The sequence below is a fragment of the Chamaea fasciata genome, unplaced genomic scaffold, assembly GCF_029207755.1.
Source record: "Chamaea fasciata isolate MVZ Bird 193981 ecotype frontalis unplaced genomic scaffold, bChaFas1.0.hap1 SCAF_12, whole genome shotgun sequence".
NCBI classification, from domain to species: Eukaryota; Metazoa; Chordata; class Aves; order Passeriformes; family Sylviidae; genus Chamaea; species Chamaea fasciata.
In genome coordinates this window covers 7562484-7579653 of record NW_027094097.1, presented here as the reverse complement: position 1 = coordinate 7579653, position 17170 = coordinate 7562484, and the positions used below count along the sequence as shown (strand labels likewise).

The 17170-nt window shown below is 39.7% G+C and overlaps 1 protein-coding gene across 1 annotated transcript in view; it reads right to left on the bottom strand.

Annotated features, from left to right (window-relative positions):
• Positions 1-10027: 10027 nt before the first annotated feature.
• The window catches only part of LPCAT2 (lysophosphatidylcholine acyltransferase 2), a 30075-nt gene continuing 22932 nt past the window's right edge, over positions 10028-17170 (bottom strand). The window contains exons 12-14 of the mRNA XM_066194579.1: positions 13719-13817; positions 11913-12054; positions 10028-11643 (exon numbers count right to left, since the gene is read on the bottom strand). Of these exons, the coding sequence (XP_066050676.1) occupies positions 11399-11643; positions 11913-12054; positions 13719-13817 (486 nt within the window). The 3' untranslated portion in view covers positions 10028-11398. The remainder of the gene's footprint in view (positions 11644-11912; positions 12055-13718; positions 13818-17170) is intronic.

The following is a 17170-nucleotide window of genomic DNA, read 5'->3' as shown; positions in this document are numbered from 1 at the left end:
AGAACCAAATGATGTTGGTATGGTCAATAACTTCATCAGGGAGAGGGCTACTGAAAGCAAAACTAGCCATGATTTACAACATCTAGGTCAGTGACTAGGTTGTCTGCTTTTTTTTTTTTCTGGTACAGAATTGCTGCAGTTGTCTTCAACATCCCCCTTTTCTATGTGCTTCATCCCTGCAGCTCTTGATCTGAGTGTCTGTAAGGAGGCATAAACAGGGTTTAATGCAGCGACAGCACTTCAGTATTCTTTTTCTTAATCAATTAATAATTAACATTGACCACCGATGACTCTCATGTTATTTATCTTATACTTTTCCCTATTTTCTCTTATCCTCATTCTTTCTCCCCTCTTCTGCGTTGATCTCAGCAAAACTTTGTTCCAGACCCTACAGGGAGAAGGAGAAAATGGGTCAGAGCTACAGAGACAGCAGCAGGGCACAATCTTCTTACGGGAACGAGTCTGGGGCCAGGAACAGAGAAGTGCTGGAAGCTTTGTGCTGTGTTTCTGTGGTATAAAAGCGCAGCTCTGATGGCACACTAATTCAGTTTTTTACTTTCAGGAACCACTAAGGCAGTACTGATGCTTCCTTAACTTTGCTAGTTCATTATCATACAATGTAATTTTCTGATTCTGGCATACAGTTTGTAGGACCTATTTTCTGGGTTCTGTTTCTTGGCAGATATACCTGATAATGGAGCTTCCAAAAGTGGACATGGAAAGGTCAGATTTCTGTGCTGAGTAAATGATTATTTGTATTTTGGTGGGGGTTGGCCCCTGTTGTTATAGGCTCTGTGAAATGCCCAAAATAAAGGCCAGCCAAACCCAAAAGAATTCAAGTTTAAAAAAATAATAATCACATAAGAATAGGCAATAAGCTCACATCAAAATCCCAACCTTTTGGAAGGAATTTGGATCTTGGAAGCTGTGGAGGATTTATAATTAAGAATACCAAATAAAACTCTGGTAGAAGCCTTGCCATGTCATTGCTGACATTGACACTAGGCTGCTTTACTGGGATTGAAGACGCTTTCTTCTTTCTTGTTTAATCATGTATTTCCTCTTGGAGGAAAACTGTGGTAGTAAAACTCAGCTAAGCCAACAATGTGTCTCATAAACAAATTCATTTCCTTCTTCAAACATTGTTTCATTCAAGAGCAACAGATTCAAAACTCCTTTTAGTGCTAGGGTTTTAATTGGTTCCTTTTGTCGGAATGAAGCAGCCATTCTTTGAATCTTCCTTGAAGTTTGCTGAGTTTGTTAAAATTTTCTATCTTATATTTATTGAATTGCAGTAAGGGAACGATCCTGATAACATAATTAATGTATGATTTTATTTAAAGTTCTTAGGAAAACCCCACACATTTGTTTGTAATGGTGAGCATTTGCCTGTAATATGTATAAAAAAAATCACCTTTAACTTTTCCCTAGTGGGATGCAGTTGAGTTTCAGGGTTGTTTAATGATATCTAGAACAAACAAATAAGGGATACCTTCTCCTGTAATGAGGAAACCTCATTTCATCTGCTTCTGAGAAAGCCTCAGATTGCTAGTGGTCCAGCACTGAGTGAAATAATTATGCAACTCAAGTTACCATGATTTTAGCATTAATATTGCTGGAAGAGCATTAGTATTTCCTGAAAGGCTGTGGTTTAGGTTAGTGATTTGTATTTCCTCTTTTTTTCTTTTTTTTTTGGGGGGGGGTGGGTGGGAATGGTGCGGGATCTTTAGAAATATTTTTATTCAGTCAAAGAATTGGGGAAACAATATGGGATTGCAGCTATGTGGCAAGACTGGTAAGTAAGGCTCGAGCTGTGGAAGACAGTCTGTGGTGTAACCCAGGGCTGAATGTGTTCCATTGCAGTTATTCAGCAGATGTTCTCTCATGATGAGTGGATTCAGAGATCAGCAGCCCTGGCTTTTGAACCCCTTACCAATTAATGAGAACCCAAAGTTGTAAGGAGTATGGTGATGAACACTGACTAGTTACAGTAGAAGCCTGTGAGCAAGAGGATGTCACAGCAAAATATGGCAGCGTGGCAGTGCTCCCTCACCCAGCCCTGAGTAATGAAAGAATTGAGCAGAAGCTGCCATTGTTGGAAAAGAGCCAATGCACACAGAGCTGCCTTGGGAGCCAGCCCCGACCCTCAGCAGCAAAACCCAGCTCAGTGTGGGACTGTGCCATGCCAATGAGATGAGCTTCCTCGAGCATAAGTGAGGCTCTCAGCACAGAAAGTGCTCGGGGTTCTCTGCACTGGGGGGCAAACCCCTTCCGTCACCCCCACTGCAGGGCTGACTGGGAATTACCTGGTTACGCCTGTGAGCCAACAAGTCTGTGTCGTGCTGCTCTGCTGTGCCTCTGGCTGCACGTGCCTAATTGCCAGGATGAAGGTTGCTCTTCCACCAGGACTATGAAGGATGCCTGGCTTCTCATCAGTCTTTCTTTTCCCTAAGAAAGCAGTGGAAAAAGAGAGTTTTGTGTTTTCTTACCAGTCCTGTGCTTAGGTCCTCCAGAGAGATTATTTTCACAATTAAAATGGATTTAATGGGGATTTTCTTCTCTTCTATCACACCATCTTTGTGCCCTGGGCTGTGTTTTCTGAAGAAACAGACTGAAAATGTATTTTATTGATACTTGGTCCTCTGAGCTGTAGATAGCTTTCGGAACATGGTACATTAGGCACAGCGGCACCTTTGCCCTTTAAACAAAATGACCTTCTGTCTCTGAATACTTCCACACAGCATTTATCTAGAGATCAAGGTAAATTTTTACCTATCTGAGGCACTTCCTCTGAAGTAACTGCTTCTGAAAAAATAAAGAAGAGCTTTTGATTTTTTTAATCACTCCCCACTGTCTGAAAGTGGATGGCACTAGTGGGTTATAGGCACACGTGTAATGACAAACTTCTAACTCAAAGTAAATATTTTCTTTTGATGGTCTATTATACCAGTAAAGACTCCAGCTATGAAGTTCTTTTAACTGAGGACTCCACATCTGTATGTATTTTATTCCTTAGGTTTTGGGTGACCTGATTGCAAAGTGCCCTTTTTAAGAGAGAGGAGATGCTAACCTTATAATGCTGGGTTTTTTTATAGTTAAGGTTGCATCTGAAACAGTTGCCAAGGTGGTTTCTTTACTGCTGTTCTTAATTAGGAAGTGTCACCAGAATAAATTGGGTTCAGTTTTGCAGTATCACTATCATTTATTATGGAGAGCACGGTGAGCTGAAATGTAGGTAGATGGCTAACAACATCATAAAGTTATTTTGTATTTTCTCAGTTAGGAGACGGTGGGATACACTGATGGGTAGGCCTGATTCAGAATCAGACTAGGATTGGCATATATTTTTCATCTAAGAATAGTGGGAGCATTTTCAATATTTTAAAGAAAAGGGTGAAATACTTAATATTTATTGCACTTATAGAACAAATTACTTCCAGAGAAACATCCAGTGTTTAGGAATGATTCAGTCTTGATTAATTACCCTGCCATATACAGTGATACAGCTAAAGGACACTTCCAGCTGGCTTCATTTTGTGTGACCAGTGTGATGTATTCCCAAGAGACTGAAGCCCTTTCTAAGGAGAGAATACTTTGTCCTGGTTGCATCAACATTGCTTTCTTGGGTACATTGTGACATCCTTTTTGTGGGGTGTGTTTTGTCACCGGGCTGTACGGGAGATGTGTGCGTAATAAATCCAGTGGAAATAAACAGTGTTTTCCTCCTTAGGAATATGTGATCCATGATTTATTTATCCACCCAGACTTAGACTAATAGCATGTCAAATGCTGCCTGTTTGTCTTCCTGTTGACATATTTCTATCAGCAGTGTCTTCTGTATTGTGGATAGGAAAAATATTAGCAGATTTATAAAACAATGGCTTAACGAGACCAGTCCTTTGATGTAAGCTAGATGGACTCCACTAGGGAAGATAATAAGAGATTAGGTGGAGGGGAGGGGATTTTTGTCTGCTGTGAAATTGTTCACATCAGGCTGGAAGAAGAGTAAATGGAGACTGACTGACTCCACCAGAAGGTCAGACACTGACCTGTCTGCTGGGCCACAGCTTGTTGATGTACCCCTGTAACTGCATGGAGAACTGAGATCTCTTTCTCTTGCAGCTTGCCATGCCCTGAGTCATAGTGGAAAGAATCAGGCTTGGTATCACAAAAATGTCTAGTGACAGCAAGGAAGCCAGAGATAGCTGTAGAGAAGGGGTACAAGTATTTTGATAGGGAGAAAGGTGCTAGAAGAGTCTAAATGCATCATATTGCCATAACTATCAAATCTGTTTAATCTGAGCTTTTCATTGTCTGATGCTGAGCTCACCTTCTTGCATCTGAAAAAAATAATTAGTGGGAGTGTTAAAGCAAAGATTGTCAAATTTGACTACAGGAACACCATGAGCATCCATAGGTAATTCAGAAGTCAGAACTCTTGTGTTTCTATGTTTGCTACATCAGTGCCCTCCTGTGCAACTTTTGGCAGGGTAGTTGCTTTCTTTTTGCTTTGTCTATTTATAAACTGTTAAATAGCCAGTTAAGGTAGGAACTGTTCCTATGTGCTTTATCCAATACTTCAATGACTGTTTCTTCTGCTTAAGCCACAAAACCCATTTTAATAAAATGAATAATAATGGAGAGTATTGTCAAAGGTGTCTCCTGGTGCTTGTTGCCCAAAGGGCTGGTTCTCTTTGGTCCACTAATTATCTTTTCTACTAAAAGAGAAGTTTGCACTATATAAAGGGTAGATTTTTTGCCTTAAATTTGGTAATACCAAAGGGAGAAAGAATGGCTCGTGCCTGTGTTTATATCAAAGGCTGTTTCAGGTTTAGTGCAGCTTTGAGTTAATAATGTTCAAATCTGAACTTAAACCATACAGGTGACAATGACACTGTTTCTATCCCCACTGTGTATATTGACAATATACTTTTTTGCTTACAAGAGATGGGCTGTTAAGGATGTGATTAAAAAACATTATGGAGTCTGGCATGCTTTCATTGAAAAAGGCCAGTGGACAAAATGTAAACATTTAAAATGATTTCTGCTTTGAATGGCTGCTGTAGTTCATGGCTGGTTATCTCCTGTTTCAAAGACTTCCGCATTGAGGAAAACAGCTTTTCTAAAAGCTGCTGGCAGTGCTGGTATGACTCCTAGTCTCCTACACTTTTTCCTGTTCATTCCTTTTTTACGTTTTAAGAAAACCCTTTGAATTTTCCTGCAATCTTTGATATCAGGAGATATGAGCAGAAACACAGACTAGCGTATCTAATTGTGCACTTGGCCTTATCTTTGTCTGCAAGGCTGATGTTTACCTTTGAAAAGGAAATTATTCTTTTTGAACAATTATGGCCTCTAAGCTTTCATCATGTCTATCTAATCTGTAGAAGCTTTGCTTCTAGTGTACTGTCAGATGCTTAGTGAAGTTTTAGGAAGATAATATCCTTAACAAAAGGGAAATAAAGGGGGTTTTAAAATAAGAAAGCTCTTTTTAACAATAATTTGAGCTTATCAAAATGTTATTGATAAACTGATCTTTTAAATTCCGTAATGATAAAACTAAAATACTGCAGTAGGCAGGAATGAGCAGCTGTAGGAAGAGAGAAAGGAGGGAGCAGTTCATTAGATTGGAGGTAGCTCTACAGTGGGCAATACTGTGTTGCTTTTAAAAAGCCAAGCTTTGCACTGGATGTGTATGAGTAGGAGCTTTGACTACAAACTACAGAAAGTCTTCTTGTCTGCTGAGGAATGGTAGGTCTGGGGCCGAAGCTGAGAGCTGCTCTCTCTGGAGCACCTAAATGAAAATAATCAGTAGTCTAGAAAGTGCAACCAGTGAAGAAAAAAAAGAGACTTTGCTTTTTGACATAAGAAAGGCAGGCTGGGAGAGGCAAGAGTGAAACAGGCATGATGATAAGATCTGGATATAGGTATGTACAGTTATAAATAATTACCCAGCAGAGAAATAGAAATTAATCAATTTTCCTTGATCGAGGTGAACACAACACTTCCGCTGAAAAAGTATTCAGGCTAGACCAGAAGAAAACCTTTTCCAATAGCAGAAATTACTGAGCAATGGATTAGATGGGCAAGGCTGTGCAGCGTTCCTCTGTGGAGGCCTTTAATGGCAGGTTTAATCTAGTGAATGCTCACTCCTTCAAATGAATGCTCTCACCTAGGCCCAGTATAGAACAAAGCAATGCACATGCAGCTGTAGCTTTAGAGGTGAGCCTTGCTTGAATCTCTTGTCAACATATCATTTTCAACCTTGAAGATTTTCAACTATTTCCTGGAATAATACTTGTAATAAAAGTTAACAGATGAAAAACATTTATATTGATTTATTATCAGCATGATAAAGCATGTACTAGCATGAAAACCAAGAACAATCACGATGTGAGAATAGAGGAGAGGCACATATTTACTTTCAACCTGTTGCAGCAGGAAGGGGCTTAAAAAGTAGTGCTTAGCCAAGGCAATGAAGTATTTTCTATTATATCATTGTCACTTGTCTCTGGAGTCTCACCAGTCAAGCTGTAGTTGTTACGGAATATCGCAAACTAAAAGGATGGCATAATAAATAAAATTTAATCAGTTGTGGTATTGTGTTCCTTGATAATGCTGATGCAGTTCTCAGCATCCATACAATAACTAGCCATGGAAATTTTTCCTGTTTTCTGATTATTATTATTGTTTTCTGCTTGTATAAAGTGCAAAGCATCTGGTTGATATCTGTAGGATTAAGCATACACTGAAGTGCTTAGCAGAAGTTGGGTCTTTAAATGACCCTCCTGTATTTCCTTTGTCATGGCACTAAACCTGCTGCGCTTCTTGAACTTTATCTGAGTGAGTGCTGCATACTGTATTTATATCAGACACATTTTATTGTTTGCATTTTGGCTTTATGAAATGTCAGAATCAATCTTATACTAATGAAATGTTCAAATTTCATCTCAGCTATGAACATAGCTGCTAATCCTATAAGATGTTTACTTTCTGCCTCTCTGGCTATGTATAGTAACAGAGAGTCTGCCAACTTAAGCACTGCTGACAAACGTCTCCCTACTGCTAGTCAGTCTAATAAATGTTATTTCACTGAGTAAAGATTTAAAATTAATTAATTCAATGTCATTAAAATCCCTTGCAACCTTTGACAAGTTTGCTCTTACTGCAGGCCAGTAAAAGTAGTTACCTGAATACTGCATGTGCCCCTGAATCCCACCAGATTTGGTAATTTTAATGTTTTAATCTTAAAATTTAACTCTAGTCATTGTGAAATACAACTTTTAATGGCAGTAGCTATGTTTTGGGTGGAAACGTGGAGGAGAAAGTGGAGAGAAAAGGTTGCTTCAAGAGATGCAAAACAGAAGGGAAAAAGGTAAGCCAAAGGGCACTGACCAGGGCCCAGTCTTCCAGCAAATCATACAGGGTGTAGCTACCAACCTCCTAAGGCTTTCTTTAGAATTTCCCATTTTTAAAATGTCCCTACATATACAAACGCAGCCACACCTGGTGTGGGTGCGTTTGTATATGTAGGGACATTTTTTACATTTAGTTTCTAAGATTCAGGCCCTGGTTTTCCACATCCATGGGCTCTGAGTAGCTCTTGGCACCTATGCAAACACCACCAGGAACCTGCTCAGGCAGAATGGTGTATTTATTTGCACTGGCATGGAGCCTGAGGAATTTCCCAGGAATAGTGCTCTGGTGGGCTGACCACCGTAGAAGAAAGGTCTCGACAAATGTTCCTCAGACTTCTGCTACCCAGGGAATACTTTGTTTTAGATGGGAATTGCAAGGGACATGGCAGATGTGGCCAAGCAGCCCTTACCCTGCGCAGCTCTTCTATGAATGCTCAATAGAGCTGTCACACAACACAACCCTTGGCTGGACTCCTGGGGCTCTTAGTCCTGCTGGGGTCTTGAGAAGGGATGAATGGGCAGAGCACACAACTGTCATGCAGAATTTCCCCTGTAAACCTTGAGGAATCACTGAACTTTGCACCCCCACACCATGGAGCAAGCTGATGAGGAAGAGGATGTAATACTCACAGAAATATTGTGGGGATATGATTGGGCACCTCACTTGTTCTGATGCAGATGAGCGCAAAGAGTTCAGGAGCAGCGGTCACTGATGGTTTGGTGCCTCTGATTGGTGCTGCTCAGCTATGGACTGTGAGGAGAGCCATTTTCAGATGCTTTCCATTGAAGTAATACTGCTCCTCATAGTTCTGATGGACAAGCAACCAGCCAGGAATCACGTGATTTTGACAGTTTAGGACCAGATCTTATACAGGTATAACCTGACATGAAACCTGGATGTGTTATCTCTGTTTCCACTTAGGCAGTAACACTGATGCAGCAAAGGAAGTACAAATAGTTTAGATTTTCTTGGATTGAAAGATCTTTGTCTCAGAAATCAACCTCTGGCATGGCCGGTGGAGACCCTGTGAATTCACCTTCCCTGAACTTACAGCATGTGTGTCTTTGTTGTTCCAGGGTGAACAAAGGTGGTTCACTTTTCTAGGTGAACCAGCATTGCCTTTCATGTGTTCAGAAACAGGAGCCTAGATCTAAAAAATGCTGAGACTTATTCATAGTGTATATAGTTATCAAACCTCATGAACAACAGCATCCCATGGGCCTGTATTCTCGTAAGTTGTGTTTCCCTCTTGTAACAGACTTGTCATTGTCTGATTCTCACCCATGTTAAGATTGCTGGAGTTTCTGCTTAAAGAGTCTTGTATTTGTATCCAGGAAGGATTTACCATCAAATCCACATCAAAGCAAGACAGAGAAGTCCTGATTAAATAAATGATGTTTTCTAGGGTCACATGTGGCCAAATATACCTTTCTGCTCATTATGAATGCAGGACTCACAATGATCCTAGAGCAGGCCATAGACTTATGAACTTAACACCTCAGGAAGTCTGAGGCAGAAAGGTGTCATCCCTCAATGCCTGATTGAGAGCCATTTTCTGTTTAGTATTTTTAACCTTCTCATCCTTCTGTTTAGTTCCTGCTCTGCCACTTAATGTAATGCCTGTTTATTGCAGACTGCTTTTAGTTTGGTCCTTTTAAAAGCTCCCTGAGGCACGATGATGCCTAGAAATTAATGTATTCCCTTCCCGCACATCCAGCAGATGTGTGTATATTGAGTTAGTGTCTCTAGTGTTTAGCTAATTTCTCTTCAGAGCATGGTTCAATCACTGCTACATACCAAACCCATTTGTGGCCTTTCCTCTAACTACAGGGACAAGTAGATTTATCTATTTATTAATACATAATATTTTTGGCTGTAACTGTAACGGACTTGTGTGACTTGCAGATTTTTATAAAATCACTAAACATGCTGTGCTATTGGGCAGCCCAGCTCCTGCTGCTGAACCTGGCTGGATCCAGCAGGAGTGTGTGTAAGGCAGCCTTTGCATCCTGAGACCTTTAAATGCTTTCCTTTGTCCTCTTTGCCCATCCATCTTTTTCTTACTGGTCGGAATAGAATTCATCTTTGAAGAGACTACTGCTGGTTGAAAAGCTGAGACTTTGGTTAACATGCTAGGTAAAACCATCCTTGCTAAGAATTAACATGTATTCCAGTTAACTGTATTCCTGTTTCTCCTTCTGTAATTGGGAGAAAATACTCTCCTAATGCTCACAATACTAAAAGCCATGATTGTTACATCTGAGCTGTTGTTGAGGTCACTCATTTTACATGTAAATGGTGATGCTTTATTTTCCATCCAAAAATGGAGGTCTCTCTGCATGGATTTGCAGACCTTCGTATCATAATCCCCCTTGTTGAGGCAGTCACCAGAAGTAACTGGAAGAGCATTGGTCCTGTCCTACTCTTCCAGCCCTACCACAAAGTAAAGTGCCATCGTACAAAGAACTGAAAATTCCAACTTAAGGCTGCACTGAGTTTACCAAAGTAGGACAACTTAAGCATGATTTCCTGGAAACTCCCCCCCAGCCTCTTATGGTAGATGAAGTACCCTTCCCACTGTACTAAAAAGACAACTGTCCAAGAAAAGTCTTTTAAAAAATATAGATTTATTTTAAGCGCATGAAACATCAGGAGAGGCACAATTATAAACAGAGAAAGCAAAACATGGCAATGAGCTTGTGGACGGACTGCAAGCAATAACTTAGAGGCAGAAGTTACCATTTCACATATGAAAACCTGCTGAAAGTTGGTTATTATTGGTACTAGACAGTCTAGGCTTTGCTCATCTCAGTTTTAATTTGAAAATATCTTTTCATTTCATCCCTTTGAAGTTTTTATTGAGAAGTATTTGCCTAAATAGCTATATACTTTAAATACTGCATAAAGTGCATTCAGATGAAGGATGGAAAAAGGTAAAGGCCTAATTTCCAGTGCACTAGAGAGGACCGAGGCAAAATACATTCAAATCATTGACTAGAAAGTGCTGGGTTTTGAACCAAACCCCAAGAAGACTGAGTAATGGCACAGTAATGCAAACATGGTTTCCAGGAGACAGCTTTAGAGTAGACACTAAATACTAGAACTCTGGTTTGACAGCATATTTGCCTTTCAAGCTTTGCAGAGCAAGGTCACATTCCTCTGTTGATAATTGCGAGAATACAAAATACGCTGAAGTTTAAATGCTCCTCCCAATGTGATCCTGAACAGTTGTTACTGTAAACAACATGGTATTTATTTTGAAGTAGTCCATTAATTCTTAGGTCTTACTGTCTGCATTTTCCTCTAGACTGTAAGCTGCTACCTTGGAATTCCAATTAGTTTTTTGTTGATAGAAGTGCAGCCATTTCCATCTGTCACCAGCTTTTAGGCCTCAAGTGTTAACATTAGCAAACCAGCATGTCTTGTTCAGAAGCTTAGGCTTTCTGGTTCATAAATAGTTAAGGGCAATTCAAGAATAGCCAAAAAGCATAATCTTCAACTCTCAGCTTCCTGTAACTCATTTTTGTGTGTCTCAGAAACTTGAGAATGGCTGAGTGGTATTGAAAATGAAAACACTCTAGCATAATTTTTTTCATTTAAGTCATGTTGGGGATGTAGAGGAATTGGGCAGCACCAAAAATTCCACTTGTTTTTACACAAGTGGACTCCTCAGTCTCCATTCTGAGAGGTCACTGCAGTGCTGGAGCCTTGTACCCGTCATAGCATGCCTGTTACTTTTGTGGAAGCATGAACTTGGAAGACACTGAACAACATTCCCAGTACTGTGATACTGACATTAAGGATTGAACAGTGGTTTTTCCCTTACAATCAAACAGGAAAAATTCCTGATATGGAAGTAAAACAAACAAACAAACAAACAAACTTTTTTTAAAAATTGTAACTTCCATCTCTACTTTACATCAGTTGTGCTTATGAACAGCTGGGGAAAATATTCAAGAGCTGAATTATTTAACTCTTCTCAGTCATCCTTTTTGTCAGAGGTACTTGAGCTATCTTCTTCATTGCCTTCAGGACAGACTTTATTTCTTGCAAGTGGTGTTGTTTCTGAGACCGGGGCTGTGCTCCTGACTGGGATGTGTTTGCCTTTGGGTAGCTCAGTGTCATGCTCCTCAAACACATCTAGCTGGTGTCTCTGTAGATCTAAGTATGTAGTAAACAGCGTGGCATATTCTGGATGCTTGAGTGCAAAGTTCTTGAACTCCTCTGAAACACATTAAAAACACAGATGCTCTAGTGCAGCAACAGAATCAAAGAACATTTCAGTGCCTGCTTCTTTCACTGAAGCTGATCTCCAGTTAGTTCCCTCTAAAAAAACCCAGGAGTACCACACAAAGTATCTAAGTCTGTGCTTCAACAGTTCTCCCCAGAAACAAGGTATGAGAATCATGAGGGAATTTGAGGGAATTAAAAAAGGAAACTCCCTGTCATTATGACTATCAGAGTATTCTTTTTAACAAAGGGATGTAACTCACCATAGGAGAGCTTCCCAGTTTCATCTGCATCTATTTCTTTAAACAGCACAGAAACATCAAGCTCAGGCAGCCCCAGAGCTGACTGAATGATAGAAGCAAACTCATCTTCTGTTATGGTGCCATCATCATCCATGTCAAAGAGCTGGAAGAAACAGAACGTGTGGAAATACTTTGGCATCACTTTGCCTATGAACCCTCTGTGCACATTAGCCACTCCTTGCGGCTTTCTAGCATTAAGGAGCTCTGTGAACAATGCCTGGGATTTGAATAGCCTGGAATAAGACTAAGCAGACACTTTGCAGAGCAAAATCCATGCTATAGCTGGGAATAGAACATTCTGCCAAAGCAAACCAACCTCACAGCATTGGTTCAGCGATAAAAATAATACACAACTGATAAAACATAAAAAAAGATGTAGATTTAGTGTCACCATGACCTATACTAAAAGTCTACTGGATTCAGCCAGTCTATACTGGAATATCTTAGGTTTTAGTCTCCATTTTCACTAGATTATGGCACATCTGCTATCAGATTAAACTTGTTATCACAGTTTATGCTCTGACATACCTAAATTTTAGTGTATGTGTCTGATCACTCACTAAGGAATTAACTGTATTTAACAAGAAATTTTGTTCCTGGAGTGCAGGCTGTTGATGTACACTGATCATCCCATCCTTCCCAGTGCAGTGACAGTAACCATCTGCTGTGAAGCACCCCAGGAGAAATACAAGGGATGGTTTGCTTTAATTCTTCAATACTTGCTACAGGTAAACTTTGCCATTGTGAAGGAAAAGACATTTAGTGGCACAGAAAACAAGTAGTAAAAAGGAGTTTTTCCCGTAGTTCCATTTTAGACTGAAACAGGCTTTTACCAGCTGAACCAGTTGTTTGGTGCTGAAACTGAAAATTAAAAAAAAATTACTGATTTAATAATCAACACACTTTTTCAGATTCTGTATAGTCTAGGAAACAACACAATGGAACAGCAACAATAGCTGCTACGTTTGCTTCTTTATAGGAATGAACAAATCACCTTGAACAGCTCTAGTGCTTATCTGAAAAGAAGCCAGTGGATATAATGGATTGCCACAACACCTCTGGTACTTCCCAAGTATGCATCAGTACTAGGAAGCACCCAGTTTACAATGAACATGAGTGGTACCTCTATATTTTGTTCAATATAGTTCATAAGACCAGATTAATGGATACAACAACTGGATCTGTGTCAAAGACCTACTAAAACAAGAGCCAAGGGTTCACAACATGGGCATCCCTGGTCATGTATTGTCTGCATGTACCTGAGAAGCGAAAGGAGCTACTGCTTGCTCCTTGACTGCTTGTACTATCAGGGCACCACAGGACAAGCCAGCAGTTCTTAGATGCAGCCCAGTTTTCAATGTGCCAGTCCTGAACAGCCCTTGATTTTTTTCCCACTCCTCTTTGTTAAGAACAATGACTCTAGTGAGGCTTGACCCACGAGAGGATATTACTCCATCTATTGTGACATTGAAGAATCACAGCAGAAAAAAACCTCAGGCAAAAAAACTACAAGTGCTGCTGAATCATTTTTGGAGTTAGCCTGCCAAGTTACATATTCATTAGTGCCTTTAGATGGCTTTTGAAACCCATTGCTATGATGCCGGCAATTCTTCCCCTCCCTTTCACACTCTAAATGTCAATTGGTTTAAGAGAATTACTCACATTTGCATAACAGATTGAAGCTATAAACTTATGATTTGAAAGCTAACAGACTTACAGTCAGTCTTGATTTGTCAGGTTTGTAGATTTACACTAAATTGAACTTACCTTAAATGCCATCCGAATAGTCTCCTCTGTGTTGGCTGGGTTACAGAGAATAGACAAACCAATTACATACTCTCTGAAGTCGATGGTGCCATCTCCATTCTGTAACCCAAACATGCATGGCAGTAGTTATAGCTAACACTGCAAATCACTTTAAAAGCTCTTCTGTAAATCAAATACAACACATGCACTAAGACAGATTACAATACTAGAGGTTTTTGTTCTTCCTGGGAAAGAACCTAAGAGCTCACTAAATCCATAAAACTAAGGCTGGAGCAGCAATACAAATGTTTTCAGTGGCTACGAACTGGGTGTAGATCTCTATTTTATGAACAAACAAAACACAAACAAAAAAGATTTAGAACAACTTAAAGGTTTTCTTTAGTACATGGCCTTCAGGAAGGCTCTAAGAATAACCAGAATCCAGTGTTTGAGGTAACTGTAGCAGTGCATGCAGCACTGGCACTTGCTGTGGTTCAGACACCAATGCAACAATCCAGAATCAACAGGCCAAGAGTGAGGCTGTTGCTTTGAGTTTGAACCTTCAGCAATAAAATATATGTCAGTGAAAAGGACAACCAAATCTACCTGGTTTACCTTAAGCTTTCTTTTGAAGCCTATGCGCTGCCCTACATGCTATTTGGAAGCCAATGCACTGTCCTACTGTTTAAGCCAGAAACACAAGGAATTCATTGGAACAACCTCGGTAATAATTCCAGTTTTGATCTGAACAAACATTTCAATGTGTTAACTACAAAGGTACATCAACAAAACATTTGAAGCTTGCTTTGATGGGATTTGTGATTAATTCTGTGTAAGCTGCATTATATTTGCAGATAGGAAGAATGGCAGACGCCTGATGAAATCTATGCTTATGTCAGTAGTGTTTCTGTCACCACACTGGAAGTTTCTTCAGTTTCGGGAAACATCCGTCTGGGCAAAAGCCATCTGCAAATTATAGATGGTGGGACACAGAGCAGGTAATGATGGCATAATAGAGATGAAAAGTAGTTCATGGTTTTGAGTAGTCACACTAAGGGCATCAAAAATGTTTTAAAAGCAAACTGAAGTGTAAAACAGAGTTCCCTTTGTGGATAACGTGTTTTGCATTTCAACAAGAAAAACATTTTCAGAAACAGTGGAGCCCCTACGTATGCGAACAGCACAAAACTTTTTCAGCCAAGTGAGAGAGGGGTGGTCTGTTGGGTAAATCCGCAGCAAAGAGCCAGACCAGGATCCTATTTCTAGCTCTCCTACCAACTTCTAATGTCCACTTCAGCATACCAAACTTAACCTTTCTGCTCTTGGTTTTCTGCTGCTGAAGAGTGCAATATGCCAGGGGAGCTGTAAGGCTGCTCTGTAGAGTGCTTTGAAAATTTTGGGTGCCATGAATTGTTCAAAGTTCCACAGAATATTATTTTTGGACTGTTTTCTAGACTGTATTCTTAGCAAAGGATTGTTTGATGTGATTAGAATATTTCAAAAAATTATTTTCAAAGTTAAGAATATGTATCACAGTAAAAGAATTGGGAAGTAACCTAAAATAATTTATTTAAAAACAACTTCTGAAAGAAGTTAACATAGCTGTGGCTGCACATAGAAATATGACAAGAAAAAGGACAAAATAAATGTCATATTACTTTCATTAAAGTGAGAAAACTCAGTAATCAAAACAACACTCAAAACTGAGTGCAGTCTGATAGACAGAACTCCAGCCATTTTAGTAGGAAATAAAGTTAGTGTGTTAGCAAGATCATATTGTGACTAGTTCTACTAAACTCTAAGATGCTGACTAACTTCTCAATGCTCTGGCATTCCAGTTAAGGAGAAATGATGGGGTTGCTGCCTGGAAAAAGAAATGGAAGTTAAACTGAAAATACAGGAAAACCTTCTGTGCTTGTCTAACACCACAGCAAAAAGCAGTTGCAATTGTTGTTCTATGCATACCTAGCTGGGTTTGCACCTATGTACCCAAGAATATTTGACGGAAGCAACATGTGAGCTGAGCTCCAGTTCTCTAAATGGTAAAGTAGACCATCAGAATTTGGGTTAGTTGTAGTTATGCTACACAAAACAATCAAAACCTAATGTAACCTTAACAACTCCTGTTTTCTTTAAGGAAGCCAGCTTTCTGATACTATTTTCCCAATAGCATGTTGTGGTAACTGGGGTTTTGTTGTAATTTTTTATATAATACAGTAAATCCTAGACTTTAGAAAACAAGAAATTTGCACTGTCATAAGCATTCTGCATTTAGATTTGTACAGGGACTACAAGCAAGATGCAGTATAAAGTTTAAAGTACTACTGCATCAATACTTTTGAGGAGGTATCACACTTTACCTCCTCGTACTTTTCTATTACTCAGAGCCCAAATGGCACTGAATGGCACAATGGATAACTGAGTGCCTTTTTACTGAAGAAGTGGGAGGAGGATGAATGCCATTAGGAAGGAACTGGCCTCTTTTCTCTAGGACAATATGAATATTTTTCTGTTTACTTTTAAACAAAGTGCAGGAGGAAAAAAGTCTGGGCACAAATTGTAAAGTCAGTTTCAAGTAAAAGGTTTCTGCAAGTATACCAGGGAAGATATCTCATCAATCTGAAAAAATCTCTTTGCCAAGTGTAAGTGCAAGATTTAGAAATCAAAGCTATGGAAATTTACAAACCAAACCACACCACAGCACCCCATTAACATGCAGATGGCCTGCAGGTATTGTGTGGTATTTCTCAATGAGTCACTGCTGTGTCCCTGGGGAAGGGCAGGGGCATGAGGACTCTCACATCTGGAGATTGCCTCTGGTGCCAGGCTGCCTATTTAACTCATCTTTTCACGTTCCAGCCAGCTTGCACACACCCAAGACAATTTTCGTTTAAAGCAGCAGAGCCTTGCCAAGAAAAATCTGCCTTGTGCAAGAGCAGTTTTGATCAACAATGTAATCCTTAACTGAAAGAAATGTACCTTTAACAGTTCAAGTTATTCCTTTTTTTTTTTGTTTACTCAGAAGTTGACATCTTAGCCAGAACTGCATAACTACCTTGAGTGGGATGCTGCACTCCCGATGAAATTTCACTCAGATAGCCAGAGGTTGACTTTGGCCGTCTGTCTGCTATGTGACTGCATAATTATTTCAAGTTCCTCTAAATATAAATGCAGTATTTTAAGTTGTTTGCTTTATAACTATGTTTAGGCTTGAAGGAAAGAGAGAAAAGACTAGTTCATAGAACGGTAGGAGGGAGATGATAATTTCAAAAGTAGCCTCGTGTTAAGTCTTCAATTTTGTCCTGGCCACCAGATAGAACTGACAGCACCACTAAGGTTTTGCTTCAGCAGCCAAGCATGAAAAAACACAAGTAGAAAGGAAATTGAATGATTATGTAAGTTCACTGACCATTACAGTTATTGCAACTCTAATGTTTTTCCCCTTATTAGAAATAACTGCACCAGACTCTACC